Source organism: Myotis daubentonii, chromosome 1, assembly GCF_963259705.1.
Source record: "Myotis daubentonii chromosome 1, mMyoDau2.1, whole genome shotgun sequence".
NCBI lineage: Eukaryota > Metazoa > Chordata > Mammalia > Chiroptera > Vespertilionidae > Myotis > Myotis daubentonii.
The window spans coordinates 178,793,002-178,812,721 of NC_081840.1; the positions used below are offsets into that span (position 1 = coordinate 178,793,002).

Genomic DNA, 19,720 nt, shown 5'->3' on the forward strand with positions numbered 1-19,720 from the left:
GACATAAGATAATATAAAAATACCTGCAGACTTTTCTTTCCCCTAACAGCTGCTCCGGAAATGAATATCTGCAGCTGCTTATGTGTCCTTTTGTTATTTCCATGTCACTGTGGCGGTGGCAGATTTCCCCCCTTTTCTTTTTCCTATATATGATGGAAATACCTTTGATCGGTTTTATTTTTATGACATGTTTAGCATCTGTTTTCAATCTGGTTTTGTTTTTGTTTTGTTTTTTTGTAAGAGGGCATCAATACTGTATTCTCAAAACAAGAAAATGTTCCATTGCCACGAGACGAACAAAAAGGTCCTGAATACCGATACTTGGAAACATCTGACTTCCTTTCCTTGGCAGGAGCCAGAGCATTGGGTTTTTATTTTGTCCAGAAAACAGTCTTTGCCTGGCCCCACTTGCCCTTTCAGCAGGCTGGACTCAATAGTTCATTCACTTAACCAATACTTATTAAACACCAGCAGTGTGCCAGGGACTTATCTAGATGCTTCTCTGGGCACAGTGAAGATTCCAAGGAGCCACACAGGTAAGGTCTGGGCTTTCACAGGGCTTAGGTCAGGGGTGGGGACTGGGACAGATAGGAAACCAAGGAAGCAACTAAGGATGAAGGTAATGAAGGCAAGGTAATGTGACTGAGAGTGGCCTACAATGGTAGAGTCACTACCACTGGGAACTAGGCTCTGACACGCATACCTCTGACCCCAGCCATGCACAGATGCACATCTAGTGATGCCACGGCACCTCTATCTGTTGCTAGTCTCCCCCTACCCCCCCCCCACATTTCCCAGAAAGCCCCAGCCTCTCCCCATCTTACAAATACCAGCAACACAGATTTAAATGAGCTTCCTCTATCATCAAACACAATCAAAATGTCAAGGACTAGAATCAGTGCCTGACCAAAGGCAGTGGCGTGACCCTGAGGAAGGTCCTGTATCCGCTTTAGGGCCATGTCTCCGCACCTGTGGGCTGGGGTTACTAGTCACTGACTCTTAGACTGAGTGCTCTCCACCCTATACCTCACCTTATGTCTTCTGAACTCAAGCACACGTGGCCAAGGGCCTGATGGAAATATGGTTTAGCCTGCTGAAAGGTAAGTGTTCCATTGGCATCTCAAATTCTACAAAACTAAGTCCCCTTCCCCTTCACCCCCAACTCCAATCTATCACCTATTCTTCTTCTCAGCAAATATTACCTTCTTTCAAGATGCTTCCAGGGGCAATTCTTGATTCTTCTCCAACATTCAAATAACACCATATCTGGTACTTCTACCTTCACATGTATCTTGAATTTATCCATTTCTCTCCATCCCCACTGCTGTTATCTTACCCAGGCCCATTACTTTTTGTTTACATTACTATGACTACAGTCTTGGTCCTTCTATTCAGTTATTTATACTATAGCCTGAGATTCTTTTCTAAAATAAAAGTCTGGTGAGGCCACTTTATGGCTTTAAATCCTTCCATGGCTCCCCATTGCTCTCATATAAAGTTGGAACTTGTAGGCATGGTGGCTGACAGGCCTTCCGTGTCATGGTGCTACTTGCCTCACCAGATATCCTCTCTCAGCGACTCCTTTCCCCAATTCTAGGCTCTGGCCACACCTGTGAGCTCTTCAGTGGTGCCATATGTTTTTCTGCCTCTGGTTTTTGCACAGACTTCCCCCTACTCCTGAAACACTTCCTTCAATCCTACTTCACTATCTTTGATCTGGATAAGATTTATTATTTTTGAATGTCTAGCAATGAAGTCATTTCCCCTGGAAAACCTCTAACCACTCTTTACCCCCAGCCCAAGGTCTGGGTTAGGATCCCTTTGTATATTCTCATAGCACTGTTTTGGACTTGCTTGTTTACTTGTTCATCTATATCACTAGACTATGCATTGAGAACTGCAGCTATTTCTGTCTTGTTTGCCATTGTGCCCCCAATGACTAGCATGATGCTTGGCACTGAGTGGGCCTGCAATGAATATTTATTGAATAAATTAATGGATAGCGATAGCTCCTTTAAGTAAATCTTGGTTTCTTTATCTATTCTAAAAAAAAACACATTAAAACACACACACACACACACACACACACACACACACACAAATCCCGTATAAATTTAACTATCATGTGCTTATTATGGAAAAGAGGTAAAATACAGAAAAACAATAGAAAAGAGTCTATCATCCATCTTATCATATAATAATAATAATCACTCTTATCTCCTTCTATATTATTTTCATTGTTGAAATCACAGTGTCTACAGTTGGTTTGTCTTATTGTGGTAAAATATACCAAACATAAAATTTACCATTTTCAAGTGTCCACTGACATTCAGTACTTTCACATTGTTGTGCAATCATCACCATCACCCATCTTAAAACTTTCATCTTCCCAAACTGAAATTCTATGCCCATTACACAATGATGCTCTGGTCCTCCTCCCTACAGGAAGTGGACTGGCTGTCTTCTGAGTCCTTACCTAGTCCAAGTGAGCATTTCTGCATATTTTCTAGTGGTTGTGAGGATCCTGTGGTCGATGCCGTCCCTCCCAGAGTGCTGGTGTTGTCGGGTGTTTGTCAGAATGAATCCAGTTGAATGACATTTCTGAAGCCTCACTTTGTACTGCATTTTCTCGTGCTGGGACCCATGAAAATATTTTAACTTCTATTAAGATGCAGAGAAAATGAACTTTTAGGTCAAAGAAAATGTTTTACTCTATAATACTAGCATATTTGTCTTTAATTAAATAAATAGCATCATGAAAGTGCTTTTTATGGAGGAAGAGGCTCAGACAGGAAAAAGTGCCTATATAGTACAGTAAAAAGTTCTCAAGTTACAGACAAAAAAATGGTGAGGAGGAATCGCTGACATTCTTTAATGCAGGAGACTTATCCTTTGGTCAATTTCCACCTCTTAATTTCGCTTCTCTGAACATAAGTAAATAAATCTTTCAAAATTTTACATAACATTATGTATAATTAAGCAGGTGCACATCTTAAAATTTTAAATTTTAGGTTAGGTTTTAATTTCTAGGATGTTAGAAATATTGACAATTAGATAGTTTTCCTGGGATGATTTTTCAATTTGAAATAAATCCAAATGTAAACTAAAATCAGGCCAATCCAAGAATGACACAGCATTGATTTTATGTGTTTGAAGAGCATTCCAGAAAGCAGTGTGGCCAGGAACAGTTAGTTGACTTAAATTTAAAAGGATGGTTTTCTTAGGGAAGGGATGGTTAGGGAGAGGAGGAGGAATCCTGTGTCATTTATGAACTTCTGTGGGAACATAAATTTTTTAAGACAATCCATTTTTTAAAGAAACACAAAGTCATCGTTCCTGTACTTTCCAGCTTCTTACCTATTCCCTCCAACAATCGTAAAAGGTTATGAGTTTTTTTAACGGATTGAACACTGTCCTGCTTTGCCAGAGTTAGAGCTCCACACTGCCTCCAGGTGCCTAGAGAGCAACCTGGCCATTAGAAAGATTCAGAATGGGATGACTCCCCATATAGCAATATGACTGCTCTCTCCACGGCCTGTCCAGCTAGACATGAAGAAATAGGTCCACCGAGACAGAAGGAGTAAACATGTTTGATCAGATTATTCTGGGGGAAAAAAATTTTAATTTCTTCCTTGTCGTCCTCACAGTTCTCCAAAACTTCGTACTTTGGCCAGAGGTTTGTCTCCTGCATACCTGAGATTTGGTGGCACCAAGACAGACTTTCTCGTTTTTGATCCCAAGGAGGAGCCAAGCTTTGAAGAGAGAAGTTACTGGCAATCTCAGTTAAACCACGGTGAAACTTTTTAAAGATTAACCATATACTTTCATTAAGTGGCTAGTCATGGGCATACAGTCAGAGAGTAAGGGCTTCCAACTGACCTGTGGAGGCACCTGCACAAAAGAAGGAGGCAGTGGGCAGGTTTCCTCTTCCTGATGTTTTCATGAATGTGAGACTTCACCAAACAAAGGTGTGCTGGGCATAGCCGGGAGTTAATTGTGTGGAAATAGAACAACAACTGGAGTTGAAGGACAGAGCTGCTTGGAGGGAGCATGTAGGTAGCAGTGCCTCAAACTGACGAGAGTATTTCTGGCTGAAGATACAGCAATGGGTTGAAACCCTTTTATTCTGGAAATACAGGGTGTCCAAAAAAATGTATACTCACTTTGAATGATTATAAAGTCAGTGTCTATTAACATGTTTACGAACGTATAGTACATTTTCAAAATTTAAAAGAATCTATAGAAGTGAATAATTTTTCTGTCAGTGCCTGTTTTCAAACTGGTGGCCATTCTAGTCCAGGTCCTGCGGATAATGTGAAGCAATGGAATCGCAAACATAAAGAAATATTTTGTTCGGCCGTGGCCAGTGTTCTCAGTGGTTAGAGCATTGGCCTGAGCACCAAAGGGTAGTGGGTTTGATTCCCAGTGAAGGGTACATGCCTGGGTTGAGGGTTCGCTCCCTGTTCCCTGTCTGGGGCATGTGCAGGAGGCAACCAGTTGATGTCTCTCGCACATTGATGTTTATCTATCTCTATCTCTATCTCTATCTCTATCTCTCTCCCTCTTTCCCTTCCATTCTCTCTGAAAAAACAAATGGAAAAAATATACTCTGGTGAGGATTAACCAAAAAAAATAATCATCATTTTGTTCAATATTTGTGTGCCCTCAGTTCATTGACTGTTGCCAGTTTTGTACTGTAAACTTTATCTTTTGTATGTCCCCATTAAAAAAAAAAAGTCTAGTGGCACTTTAGGACAAATTTTCTTTGTTAAAAGCTTCGTCTGGCTACACCCATTATTTCAAGTCAGTTAAACCTGAAAAGGAGTGAAAATTGAGTTATCAGCTATTCAAGTGTGTATACATTTTTTTGGAATACCCTATAGAATGTGGATGACAGATATAGGTAGAGGATGTGAGATATATTCTGCTTCTAAGAATAGATTTTAAGACTTACTGGGCAGTGGTTCTCAAACTTCACCTGGAGTGAGTTTAAATATCTGGATATCTGGGCTCCCACCTTAGTTCCAAGGTTGAAACCTGCCCACAGAAGCCACGAGGATTTGCCCTGTGTCTTTCGTAAGTGCTATCTAGACATCAAATGGATCACTAATTTAACAATTATTTTAAAAATATACATTATTGAATGACAATAATGTTTGTATAGTGTATATATTAGTGAATAGTATTTCACTTTTCATATATTACATATTTTCCTTTTGTTTATTTTCTTCAGTTATGAAGTATTTAGAACAGTTAACCATGTTGGGTCAAAATTGATAGAATAAGGGGCTAGAGCAGGAGGTTATAGGGGAGAGAATGGGAAATATCTGTAATACTATCAATAAAAAATATATATTTTTAAAAAATTGATAGAATAGTAATTAGAAAAAATGAAGCCCTAACCGGTGTGACTCAGTGGATAGAGCATCGGCCTGCAGACTCAAGGGTCCTGGGTTCGATTCCCGGTCAAGAGCATGTACCTTGGTTGCAGGAACATCCCCAGTGTGTGTGTGTGTGGGGGGGGGTGTGCAGGAGGCAGCTGATGGATGTTTCTCTCTCATCGATGTTTCTAACTCTCTATCCCTCTCCCTTCTTCTCTGTAAAAAATCAAAATATATTTTTTAAAAACATAAATAAATAAATAAATAAGAAAAAATGAAAAAAACTACAGGCTTTTTTTTTGAATAACAACACAACACATTGGGATAGTTTACGTGTAGACTTGGCCCTTTCCCAGCAGTCATATGCATTCAGAAGGTCTTATAAGTTCAGACCAGAAACTGCCCTTCGCTGATCAATTTTCTTCTTCCTGTGTGGGGTGGGGTGGGGGTCAATGGAATTATCCAAGGCTACTGAAACATCCTTTGTGAGCACAGGGATGGATAGGGCACTGGCTGCCAGAAAGCCAGAATGCACGACTTCCCAGAAAGGAAGTCGCCGGTGGGTCAGCCAGGCCTGGCAGTGAGCGCCTGGCAGGCCCGCTGCCTTGTGATCAAGAGGCACAGTCTGCCTGACAGGTTAGTGGGGGATTTTCCAGGTGCACATGTTGTGGCCTCAGAAGCTTTCACGATCCCAGATTTGAAGGAAAAACGTCCACATTTCCTGTCCTGCCATTATGGCAAGAGGAAATTACCATTAATCAGATGTAGTAAAACATAGTTCTCTGTATTTTGAAGGTGAACCTTAAGAAAACTGAACTATGTTTTCTTCAGAGGGGTTCTCTGGTAATTTCATATTTCTGAGGAGCTTTCTGAATTGTAAACTTATGTCCAGTGTTCCTGTGTCCAGTGTATGGCTGATGTTTCTTAAGAAACCTGCCCTTTTGTGTGTCTGTGTGTGGTGACTGGTTAGCCAGCAAATTTGACTTGTTGTAACAGAATATATTTTCTCTGATCACATACCTAATAACCAGAAACTTAGTCTACTTTAGCCATTTAACTACCTAACTAAATAAATGTATGGGATTTCAACCTTATCACTGAAAATAGATTTTCTAAATTATCTCCCATCTGCAGATATTTGCAAGTCTGGATTCATCCCTTCTGATGTGGAGAAGAGGTTACAGCTGGAATGGCCATCCCAAGAGCGGTTTCTACTCAGAGAACAGTATTACAAAAGGTTCAAGAACACCACCTACTCAAGTAAGAAATGAATGGCAACCTGCAAGTGTCCCAGCCCCTAAAATATTTGGATAGCTTGAACTTGACCTTCAGTCTAATAAGCCCTATAGCAGTTGTGTAAAGCTGCATAATACTCAGATGTTCTCAAGAGTTAATGGAATGTCCCGCTGGTGTGGCTCAGTGGTTGAGCATCGATCTATGAACCAGGAGGTTATGGTTTAATTCCTGATCAGGGCACATGCCCAGGTTGGGGGCTCAATCCCCAGTGGAGGGGGGTGGGGGACATGCAGGAGGCAGCTGATGAATGACTCTCTCTCATCATTGATGTTTCTATCTTTCCCTCTCCTTTCTTCTCTGAAATAAATTTAAAAAGCATTTTAAAAAATTAAGTCTATATATAAAAAAAAGAGTTAATGGAAATCTTGAACCCAAAATTTATGGGTGTTTTTTTTTTCTTGTCTTCACCTGACTTTACCTACTAGCCACAAAATAGTTTTGTCCCAGAAACTATTCATTCATAAGCTAATAATAACCTTAACTTCTCTGAGAGCTAGGAAATCAAGGAAGACATGGATGCATTTGTCATGTAAAAGTAAAATAGGAAAGTATGAAGAGTGGAATGTGAAAACCTTGTTGTCCATTCTCTCTCCCCTCCCAGAAGCAGCCCCTATTGTGAGTTGGTGAATTAGGCAGAGGAATCCTGAGTCACACCAGACAGCCTTGGCCTTGAAGCAGCTTTCTCTTTTTCTTCTGTGGTTTGCAAACACATGAGTAGCGCAACTAATCAGGAAGTTATTTCCATTCACTGAAACCATTTTTCAATCTTCAAAATGGGAGGATGTTGTCACGCAAGGCTTTGAAGCAACTAAGCAAGCAAGCCGTATCTAACTATGAAATATATTTTTATCTGAAAGTTGATGTTTTCAGACCCTCCTAAGGGATGATGTTGCCCCAGATCTCAGTTGAGGAAATAGCCTGCTCAGAGAGTCCACAACTATTTTCTTGGAACTTTTGAAAAATAAATGGTCTTGAAGTTAATTTGGGTTAGTCAGCATTTCTAAAAGTACATTACTGAAAGTAAATTACCTTCATAAGATTTATATTGTACACTCTCTGGATTTCAGTGTATCCCATAGGTTTTTTAATTTTTACATTTTTAAATTTATAAGATACAGAAAAACACACAACACATAAGAAATTGGAAAATACATTGTATGCTAATAGATAATGTAGTTCTCTAAACTGTTTTGCATTTTAAAATGGGGTGGGACTACTCTGATTTGGTTGCACGGGATTTGGCATAAGGCAGGGCCACCTCAGATCCCGTTAAAGGAATGACAGAAGTACAGAGAGACCATAGCAGCAAGGCCTCATTTGCAATAAATCCTTACGATAAAGGCCTGCTTAGAGAAGACCCCACAGCATTAAGTAATCTACAGATTCCCATTTTTTTCTTTAATCATTAAATAGTATACCAATTTATCTTAAATTTTCCTTTAAAAAAAGATTTGCTCTCACATTACCTTTCTGGAACCAAAATGGCAGGTTTTCAACATCTTTTCCTGCCTGTGGGACTGGGAACTTCATAGTTCCTATACCAGGGGAAAGTTCCTTTGCTAACTACATAGTAACTGGGTCAGTAAAACTCCAGCCACCCTCTTGGCAATTCAAAAATCTGTAACAAATACAGATTGTTTATTTGTATTTGGAAATATTTGACTTCTGGTTTGAAATTCTCTATTTTAATCTGTATGTCTTGCCAACATATAGAAAGGAATCCCTGTGTTTATTCTAGGCACCAACTCATCACAGTGATAAGTATCTCAGAAGCCAATGGGAGTTTCCGCACATTGTTCTACATCCATGGCTGGGGTTGGTAATGCCTGAGTAACTTGGGGTGGCATCGCACGATGGAAGAGAGAACAAAAGTCTGTTGGGGCAAGGACACCTTGCTTTTCCAGTGGCCTGTACCCTTAAAACAGGTGTCCTAGAAGATACAGGGATATTTTCTCATTCCAGCGCCCATTGGGTGGTGTGTTTCACTTAAGTAGAAGATGACAAAAACATTCGTCATGAGACTATAAACTCACACTGCAAACCTGCTAAGACAGGAAAGGCAGCAATGTGTTACAGGTATAATTCTGGGTGTGACTGCAGAAAGGAAGACTCTCTTATTAAAATAATCACATTCAATGAGCTAACCTCATTATTATACTCCTCCACCCTCAACACCCACCCCACACTGGATGCTGGACACACTTATGTAAATATATAAGTGTGTTATGGTATGATGCCAGGGAAAGAGACAGTGCCAATGTTTAATGTCATTTAGGTTGCTTTTGTCCCAGGGATCTTTCCATCCTCTCATACAGGAAGGGATAAGAGATTGGGTAATGACTGAGAGTTGGATAATTAGCTGTGAGGTTTCTTTCTTTTTTAAATCCTCACCCAAGGCCATGCTTAGAGGAAGGGAGAGAGTTGGGAAAGGGGGTGGGGACGAGGAGCATCAATGTGATAGCAAAACATTGATTGGGTGCCTTCCATCCATGCCAACCAGGGATCGAACTTGCACCCCAGGTTGTGCCCTGACCTGGAATCCAGTGGCAACCTTTAGGTGACGATGCTCAGCCAACTGAGCCATTCCGGCCGGGCAGCTGTGAGTTTTCTTATTGTTCTTATTTTGAGGAGGGAGTAGACTTTTTTAAGAGTGGATTTAAACTCAGTAATATACAGCCCTTATGCTAGGAGATGTTACTGTTGTGTGATAGGAGGCATATAATAGAATTTCAAGCTACATACATTCCAAGTGCATTTGGAAAAATGAAGAAATGGAAGAAGAGTAAAGTATGAGTTGAATAAATCAGCTAACATGCAAACATTTCAGGTTTTTTGAAAATGCCATAATCTTTGTAAAGGGGCTGGGCAATAACAGTGCTTTATATCTGTAAGAGATATGCATGCCTTACAAAGCGTTTTCACATGTGTAGTTTCAATCTTGGTTTTGTGAGATAGGTAGGCAGATGATGGTACCAGTTCTAGGATTGCAGATCTGTAGCTGAGGCTCATTCAGGGTTCCACCCCTGTTATTCAGTCGGTAAGCGGGAGAGTGAGGCCTGGAACTCAGGACTTAGATTTCTGATCAGGACACTTTCTGCAATGTATAAGGCTAAAATATAGCAGTGAGTAGGCAGTTCCAGGAATTTTATAACAGACTCTAGTAATGGCACCACCACCAAAGAGCTGTGAGATACTGGACAAAGCACTTCGTTACTTTGGGTGCCCATTTCCTCAAAGGAAAATGAGGGTGGAGGTTCGGGGAGGACTCAGTAATCTCAAAGGCCCATGCTGTCCTAAACTGCGGCTTTAAGATCCAGTGGAACGCTGGGCAGCTGGGCTCAGAGAGCTTTGCACCCTGCAGTGTCCATGGGTTATGCATATATGCATACAAGTTCTTTGGTTAATCTCTTCCCACCCACCCACAAGATTTGTTTTTTAAACTGGGAGAGTTCTGTTTAACAAATGACTAAATATACATGCAAATCTCAGTAACTTATTTAGCATATGATAACATTTAAAGATAACACTAAAAATTACACTGTTGCCACTCTCAAACAGATTATAGACTAGCTAATGGTTTAAAAATCTGAGTTCAAAAGTTCTCAAACTTTTACGGCACTTTAGTAACTCAGTGATTTTTTTCACAGCGTATTTAGCCTAAAAGAAATACCGAAGAGTTTGTTAATAGGTTATTAGGTTCAAACAACCGAATAGTAATAATTCTCATCTTGTCCAACAGATGCCGAAGTGTTTCCCTTCCAATTTAAAAGATCCTGCAATACCCCTGTGAGTAGGGTTGCCTGGTTAACTTTGAATTTCAGATTAAAAAAAAATTACTGTATTTCTCAACTATTGCAGAGAATATCCACTAAAAAGTGTTCATTGTTGCTTTGAAGTTCAAATTTAACCAGATACCCTGTATTTTTATTTTATTTCTTTATTATATTTAATGGGTTGACATTGATTTATAAGATTATGTAGGTTTCAAGTATACATTTCTATGATACATGATCTGCACATTGCATTGTGTGCCCACCACCAAAGTCAAAGCATCTTCTGTCACCATATATTTGATCCCCTTTACTCAATCTTGGCAAGTGCCCTGCCTGGGAATCAAACCATGACCTCCTGATTCATAGGTCAACACACAACCACTGAACTACATCAGCTGGGCTGTTTGTCTTTCTTGTTTGTTCATTTGTTGCTTTCAGGTTTATATCCCACTTATGAGTGAAATCATAAGGTTCTTAACTTTTCCTGTCTGACATATTTTGCTTAGCAGGATATTCTAAGGTCCATCCATGTTGTTGCAAATGATGCCCTGTAATTTGTTTGTTTTTTGCTAAATCTAACAATCACACCGGTGAATTCATGGTGGCTTTCCAGGGTGCCTTGGCACATTATAGCCCAGGGCAAGTTTTTAATACAAAATTCTATTTATTTAAAATTGATAAATCATATGGATGAATTTTTAAAAAAAATGTTTTTAATTAAATTTACCAAAATATTTTGTGACTGGGTTTATAACTAAAGATATTTAGATTATTAAGCCTAGGGCTTATGTTGACTGATGAAGGTTTGGCCTGTGCATATTGAGCACTGAGCTACCAATTCACCTGAGGTCATTTGAATAAAACCTGAGTGCCAGACCAAAGCTTCTAGTACCTTCCATGAGACTTGATTAAACAGCTGAAGCAAATGAAGTTACATTAATTATTTTTAATTTGCCAGTCCAATTTTGTTGTCTCTTATTCATAATTACATTCACTCCTTAGGAAGAAATGCCTTAGATTTAACAGCAGAAATAGTGAACTATGAAGAGCAAGTCTGGAGGCCTTCATCCCTGTGGTGCCAACCTAACTCTTAAGTTACGTTCCTCTTCTAGGAAGCTCAGTGGATATACTGTATACTTTTGCAAATTGCTCAGGACTGGACTTGATCTTTGGTCTAAATGCCTTACTACGAACAGCAGACTTGCAGTGGAACAGTTCTAACGCTCAGCTGCTCTTGGACTACTGCTCTTCCAAGTGTTATAACATTTCTTGGGAACTAGGCAATGGTAAGTACCCCTGGGACATTTCATTAACAAGATTCCCCTTTGGCATTATTTGTTTATACTTGTGATATCAGCAAATGCACTTCTAGTTCATTTGTGCAGTGCTCAACAGTGCAACTTTTGGATTGCTTAAGGCAGAAAACTCCTTTGTATATCCCAGAACCTGTTGCTAATTCCAGTTTATGATACATTTGAGCTGAGGACAGCTCATTGAAACCAGCAACTTCCACAGTTCCCTAGTTTCCTTGAGATTTTCAGGGTCACTATAAGCCTATTAGGCTTGGCAGGCTGGACTCGGCAAAACTGTAAAGCAGGCTGTTGCTTTTCCCCTTCCACTCCTTTACCTGTTTCTTGACTTGTCAGTTAATCTCAGCAACACCATTCCAACCCTCATGAAATGCTCAAGCTAGAAGTTCCCAGTGTAGAATCCTACCCAGGTCAAACTCCTGATTGTCTTCTTTTTTTCAAGGAATGTGTAAATTCTAACTAAAGTGCAAATGACTAGCCACTTCATTCAAACATATTTATAGTGCCTTTTTCGCACATCAGCAAATGGAACTGACGATAAAATGGGAAATGAGATGTAATAGTATGATGAGCATTGTTCTGAGTGTTTGATAAGTATTAACTTATTTTATCTTTTTAACCACCCTGAAGTAGATACAATTATGACCTTCATTTCACAGATAGCAAGAGCACCAAAAGGTTAGCTAAATAGCTTTGTGATGCTGTGCAACTCTTAGAGGATTCTTAGAGAAGTTAGGCTTTGAACCCAGGCAATCTGCCTCCAGAACAAGGTCTCTGCTCTCTTGAGACTTCTGTTCTAGAGGTAGGGAGCCAAACCAACAAGAAAACAAGCCAAGAAATGATACATGCCAGTAGTGGTATGTGTTATGGTAAAGTCTAGAAGCAGCTTTTCTGATCGGGTTGCTGAGGATAACTGTTAACTTGGAGTGCGCGCACACACACAGAATAGAAGGGTAGAGGCAACTGTATCTTAGCTAGATGATGAACAACTTTACCATAGCCACCATATGCATAATAGGTCACCTGAACCCATCCTTACCCATCTCCCAACCTCCTTCCCTTCCTTCCTCCCTCCTTCCCTTCCTCCCTCCCTCCTTCCCTCCATTCCTCCCTACTTCCCTCCCTCCCTCCTTTTCTACCCTACAATCCCCAACTCCTTCTGCTCTTCACAGTGAGATAAAAGAGTGATGTCATTATGTTTCCCTCTTCCTTGGGCCCCATTTTGCAAAGAAAAGGTCTGGTTTCAGGGTGAAGGTATATGTGGGAAGTAGTTTGGACACTGCCTGTGCCTCCCTCCCATCTCTTCAGCTTTGCTACTTCTAGGGTCATTTGCACATATAAACCTTCTATTTTTTTAGCCTTCCATTGGTTAAAATCCTCATTGTTAATTTCAAATTGTTTTAATACGCCGTCATACCTTAGTTATAGAATTCAAAAAATTTTTTTTTCTGCAATATTGTCTTTATAACTAGTGGTTTTACTTTCCGTGACTTTGGATTCTAAGATTTTTGAACTTTGAAAAATGTTTTGTTATGTTTGCTTTTAAATAAGAAATTTCTACATAAGCGATTCTTTTGAAAATTGCTCTTTCAGAACCCAACAGTTTCCAGAAGAAGGCTGGTATTTTCATTGATGGATTGCAGTTAGGAGAAGATTTTGTTAAGTTGCATAAACTTCTAGGAACATCTGCTTTCAAAAATGCAAAACTCTATGGTCCAGATGTTGGTCAGCCTCGAGGAAAGACTGTTAAGATGCTGAGCAAGTAAGAGGTCGAGGAAGAATCTCTTTTCTTAAAAATTGTATTTCTCTGGTGTAGAATCTTCAATAGTCCACATGTTATTAAACAGTTTTCTGCCTGGCTAGCTGGTTAAGCAAAAGAGAAAACATTGACTGGCTCAGAATACCAAGGATTTGGGTCAAATGGTACCTGTGATAAAGCTTGTATCTGAGTTAGGAAGTTTGTGTTTGCCTGATCCTAAAGCAGTAGCCACCCCTTTTCTTGTGCATATATTGAGTGTGTATGTATATATGAGAATTTAGTGATAACATAATAGATTTTGATTTTGTAGTTTCCTGGAAACTGGGGGAGAAGTGATTGATTCAGTTACGTGGCATCAGTAAGTACGTCTCCTGTTCTTTGTTGTTGTTGTTGTTGTTCTTTTTTCATTGAATTTATTGATTAATAAAATTATGTAGGTTTCATGTGTACAATTCTCTACTGCATCATCTGTTTATTATACTGTGTGCTCACCACCCCAAGCCAAGTCTCCTTCCATCACCATTTATCCCCCGTTTACCTTCTCATACCTTCCTCTCACCCCCCTTACCTCTGGTAATCACTATACTGTTGTCTGTGTCTATGAGGTGTTTTTTTTCTTGCTTAAACTGTTCACCTTTTCACCAAACCTTGCTACTCCGCTCCTCTCTAACAGCTGTCAGTCTGTTCTCTGTAACTATGAGTCTGTTTCTATTTTGTTAGTTTATTTTGTTCATTAGATTCCACATATGAGTGAAATCATATAATACTTATCTTTCTCTGACTGGCTTATTTCACATAGCACAATACTCTCCAGGTCCATCCACGTTGTTGCAAAGGGTTAGATTTCCTTCTTTTTTTTGGCCAAGTAGTATTCCATTGTGTAAATGTACCATAGCTTTTTTGTCCACTCATCTACTAATGGTATGTCTTCTTAATACTAAAAAAGTACTGCTAGCTTTACTTACTGGTGTGTTTTTATTCCAAAAATGATTTCCATTTAATTGCTAATTGACTTTATAATTCAAGTAAGAATCACAGTGTCTCAAATAGCACTGTAGTAAAATTTTAATAAAACAAAAATTTAAACTTATTTTAAATAATGTGATAGTTTCTACAAGATCAAAGCATGCTATCCTTTAACTCATGGGACAGATAAGTAGCTACAGCCAGTATGCTTGCGGAAGAACAAGTAACCAATGAGCCCTGCACTGATGACTGTGTCTCCTCAAGGCAGAGTAACTGATCTCCTTTTATCGCCATCTCACCTTAGTAGAACTTCTGCCTCTTTCTTATAGTAGGCAGGTGGGAAGAGGTAGTAAGAAGAGCAGGTTCAGCCAATTAACGTAAAAGCAGAAAGTAAAGGTTGTTACTTTTTTCTGATTATTTTCTAAATAATTTAGCTACTACTTGAATGGACGAACTGCTACCAAAGAAGATTTCCTAAACCCTGATGTATTGGATACTTTTATTTTACCTGTACAAAAAATTTTTCAGGTAATAGTCTTTTATTCTTTTTTATGTAAAAACAAAGTCCTTATTCTGTGGTTTAGCTAGTGCCAAATTCTATAGGTATATACATTTACATGTTTTCTAATCTTAGAGAACAGGCACTAACCTTATGCACCTTCTGTCCCCTTAGCATCAGGTCCTACCCATGGACGTTGATTAGAAATGAAAAATACTTCTAATAGCCTTTCAGTAGAATTAACTTTCAGAGGCTATAAGAATGAGATTGTTTACATTTCTTCCACACCTAGAATTCCAATAAAAGTAAGTTACCCAAGACCTAAATGATTGTGAACATATTTTGTAACTTTATTGGACAGATGGGTCTGGGAATACAAGATTTTGAATATCATTAATCTCCAGCACCATAGTTGGTCAGCTTGCTTGCATTTACCATGGAGACTTTCCTGTTTCATAGGTTGTTGAGATGACCAGACCCCACAAGAAGGTTTGGTTAGGAGAAACAAGCTCTGCGTATGGGGGTGGAGCGCCCTTGCTGTCCGACACCTTTGCGGCTGGTTTCATGTGAGTGAGGTAGCACTCGCCTCAGGGACCAGATGTCAGCGCACTCCTATTCTATTCGGTTGAAATAACTCATCAGCCAAAAGTCTGATCAATGATGGTTTCTGTGGCTGAGCTCCAAAATTTGTGCCAGATTTTGTAAAATAATGATTTATTAAAGCTTGTTGGACATACTGTATTTAATCATTGTATGAATGAATTGCTTTAGAAGTTCTGTTCCTTAATTTTGGCCCATGTCCATGCCAAGGATTCCGCCTCTAAAGAAGTACATTGTAAAAACAAAACAAAACAAAAACGTTGTAAAAGAGTGTATCTATAGCTCTGACTCTGGAAGGATTTGTAGTACAGGCTACACAGTTACTACAGATTCCCAAGAAGTTTAGAGACTGAAGTATGAGGTCACACCAGAGGACCTATCAATGAATTTAAATTAACTCCTACTCCAACCACCACAAACTTGATTGCTTTAAACAACCGGTTAACTTACATTCCATAACACTGTTGACACTCTCATATTGAGACTTACTCTCTTTCCTCTCCTACTTACACAAAGTAGGAGAATAAGCCCAGAATAAAGTACAAATCATTTATGCTCTTGGGGGGCATGATGAGTAGAGAAAAAAACGGAGATGTTTGTTTTGCCATTAACTAAAGATAAGGGGCAGGAGGTGTCCATAAAAGTTTAAGTGTGATCCTACTTATTTCACATTTTACTACTCCTGACTACATGGAACCTTGTAGTATTTAGACCTCACATAGGGATGGGGAGGAGGGGTACCTTGAAAGACAAGGAATAATTGTCTGTGGGGGTAGGAATTTATCTACTCCGTTTTATAGACCAAATCTTAGCCTGAAGGGGACTTCTATGGCGTATTAACAGTCCTCTAGGACTTGTAATCATGCAGAAGAATGGGAACTTGTGAAGGGAAGGATAGTCTCCATTTGATTTGAGTGACTTATTTACAATTAATACCAGTTTTCTGGTTTCATAGATGAATAAATCAGAATAGTTGATAATTAGAATTAAGTTATTTTGTTTTCCAAGTTTGAAATAAGTCGGGCCTCACTGTTCCAGGTGGCTGGATAAATTGGGCCTGTCGGCCAGGATGGGCATAGAAGTGGTGATGAGGCAAGTGTTTTTTGGAGCTGGAGACTATCACTTGGTGGATGAAAACTTCGAACCTCTACCTGTAAGTGATCATTACTCTTCTATTTCTGTGAGTAGGTTAGACTATACTGAGGACCCCTGTATTAACCTCCTATGAATTGTCAACCCTCTCAGTAAATTCAGTGCTCTCAATATAGCCAAACCATGGAAAGGGTAGAGAGAATCCATTCTAACTTTTTTTGTATGTCAAGAGAAGAACTTGAGACCCAGGAATAATGTTTTTAATGTGGACGTGGTGTGGGATTTCTTTAAAAGGGGTCATTTGAAATTTTATGACTCTCATTTTACAAGATATAAAACTTGGATCAAAAAAATGTTTAAGAGTAAATCAATGTTAAAATTGGTTATAGTATCCAAAGCTTTAAAACTTTTATGTCATTAAATCATAATTTATTTAACCTTAAGATAAGCCAGTAGTATCACGTATTTGTTCAAAAATCTCACCCAAAGAATTGGCTATTTTATAATAATCTTCAAGGTATTTGTGAATTTTTAAAAAGTCCACCCTACCTCCAATTGCATCTGGTGCTAAATTAGGTAATGTAGCCTTTCTATCTAAAAAGGCACCTGGAATCTATATGTGTCTAAAAATTGAAATAGTATAGATATCTCCCTAAGAAGTATGACCTTGATTTTTATTGTCTAAAATTATATTTGAGGATATCTGTTTTCTAAGAATAATTCCTAAAGGAATTATGTGAATATTATAAGAAAGCTAAGTAAGTTTGCAAAAAACACATACCAAAATATAAGTTAGGCTTCTGTGGTTTGTAGCTAGATTACTCAACAAAATTGATTTTAATCTATAGTGGTCCAAGCTCATGGAAGACACTGTTCATAACTTTTAGAAAATTCTTAGAAAAATGACCTTGCACAAAATAGAATCTGTCTTCCCCCAAGTGTATTATGAGCCATCTATAAAGTTAAACCAAACATGATCATTTCATTAGACAAATATCCATAATCTACTGCTGGCCCTTTCTTAAATTGGCCTTGAGCAACAAAGGTAAATAAATAGTTTCTACAAAATTCACTTTGAGTACAATGTCTAGAAACTAACCAGCTTATCCTGTCACTCTTTGTAAATAGTGCCAGTTATTTAGTTTGTTATCTAAATCTTCTCAGTGCATAAACCTTTGGCTTCAGACCCTTTTATATGCACTAACTATACTTCTTCCTTATGGTGCAGGATCAGCTAGCAAAACTTGCAAAAATAAATGTACCGTATCACTATGAATAGGATTAAGGGAATTGGCCTTAAACCTATTGTACCTGTCTGTTTTCTTATTTGAATTGCATAACAATCCCAGGAGCCGGAAAGACAGGTATCTTAAATCCTTGTTTTTCAGTTGAGGAAGTTCTAATTGAGATGAAGTCATGTGATTTGCTCGAGGTCACGCAGTTAGCCAGTATTATACTAAAGAGTCCTGTACAAATCCTGGCTTGAGGCCTGCATGCTTTCTACCCAGGAACTGAACCGGGCTCAAGTTATGTCTCTTGTGAAACATTTCATTGATTCTACTCTTATCTCAAGAGACGATTTGAATCCGAATTTATGGCAGAGAAACAAAAGCTGCCTACTTTCCCTGCCTATTTTTAAACTAATAATTATGGAAAATTTTAAAGTAGAGAGAAAAGTGTATGAATCTCCAATCTTGTTTAATCTACAATGCTATCCACTCCTTACCTCCCATCTACTGTATTACTTTCAAGCAAATCTCGGATATATCACTTTATCCATAAATATTTTAGTATGTATCTCCTTTTTAAAAACATAACAATATCATTATTATACTTTAAAATATTAACAGTAATTCCTCAGTATCATCAAATATTAAATCAGTGTTTCACATTTTTCTTATTGTTGCAAATGTTTTAATAGTTAGCATATTCAAATCCATAAGATTCACATATAGCATTTGGTTGATATATCTCTTAAGTCTATTAATCTTTTGGGGGTGTATTCATCTTTAAGTTCTCCTTTTCTTTTTTTTGTCCGTTGGAATTTATTAATTAAAGAAAGCAGGTAATTTGTTCCATAATGTTTCCCACATTTTGGATTTTGCTAAATTTATTCATTTAGCATGTTCCTCTGTCCCCTATAGTTCCTGTAAACTGGTAGTTTAAACTAGAGGCTTGAGCTTACTCAAGTTTTTTCTGTTTTGTTTTGCAAGAATTCTTTGAAGGTGATGTTGTGTGCTTCCACCAACAGATATATAATGTCTGGTTATCTTTCTTTTTTTCACCTTGATAGCTAGTGATGATTGTCCCCTAATCCATGACTTTATTAGGGGTGTTAAAAGATTTTAAAGAAAATATTTTAATATCTTAAACAGAAATTTTATTTTAAAAACTTGTCTTTGTGTGTGTCTAAAAGTTCTGCTTTGAGCTTTGCTTTCAATTCTTGCATGATAGACAACAGAGAATATTTAAATTGTCTCTTAGTCAATAATTGCAGTCTTGAGCTATACCTCCTAGCAGGTATGGGCCCCTGAATTTTGGAAGCATAGTCCTTTAGTGATAAAAAGCAGCAAACAAGATACTGCACTCAGATTCATGGATAACCCAAACCAAAAGATGAATCCTATTTAATTACCTCTAGAATAACAGTCACACTCTTTGTAGGATAACTACTTCATTTTGTTAAATGAAGAACTAAGTAAACATCTATTTTTGTCCCTCCTCTCCCCAACCACCACAACTAGGATTATTGGCTTTCTCTTCTATTCAAGAAACTGGTGGGCACCATTGTACTAAATGCAAGTGTGAAAGGTGAAGCCAGAAGCAAACTTCGAGTATACCTTCATTGCACAAACATCAACCAGTAAGTATGCAATACACTCTTTACAAACCAACAAGTTTTAATTAGTAAGTACCTAACTTCCTACTCTAACTCCCTGTTGTCCCCTCTCTATTCAGAGGGTCTAAGCTGTGTCATTATTCTTTTATTTTTCCCATTTATAGTGATATGGTGCCAGAGTCAAAAAAACAAACAAACAACTACA

General features: G+C 38.4%; 2 protein-coding genes across 5 annotated transcripts in view; both read left to right on the top strand.

The window, feature by feature from the left end:
• Positions 1 to 19,720, top strand: part of PLAC8 (placenta associated 8) — a 146,596-nt gene that overhangs the window by 20,652 nt on the left and 106,224 nt on the right. The window lies entirely within an intron of this gene.
• The window catches only part of HPSE (heparanase), a 39,444-nt gene that overhangs the window by 8,126 nt on the left and 11,598 nt on the right, over positions 1 to 19,720 (top strand). For 2 of the 4 annotated variants that reach the window (XM_059666601.1, XM_059666620.1), the window contains exons 2-10: positions 3,648 to 3,793; positions 6,516 to 6,641; positions 11,563 to 11,736; positions 13,354 to 13,522; positions 13,830 to 13,877; positions 14,920 to 15,013; positions 15,444 to 15,550; positions 16,623 to 16,737; positions 19,421 to 19,539. In XM_059666601.1, the coding sequence (XP_059522584.1) occupies positions 3,648 to 3,793; positions 6,516 to 6,641; positions 11,563 to 11,736; positions 13,354 to 13,522; positions 13,830 to 13,877; positions 14,920 to 15,013; positions 15,444 to 15,550; positions 16,623 to 16,737; positions 19,421 to 19,539 (1,098 nt within the window). The remainder of the gene's footprint in view (positions 1 to 3,647; positions 3,794 to 6,515; positions 6,642 to 11,562; positions 11,737 to 13,353; positions 13,523 to 13,829; positions 13,878 to 14,919; positions 15,014 to 15,443; positions 15,551 to 16,622; positions 16,738 to 19,420; positions 19,540 to 19,720) is intronic. The other 2 variants (XM_059666611.1, XM_059666630.1) reach the window with 2 other exon arrangements.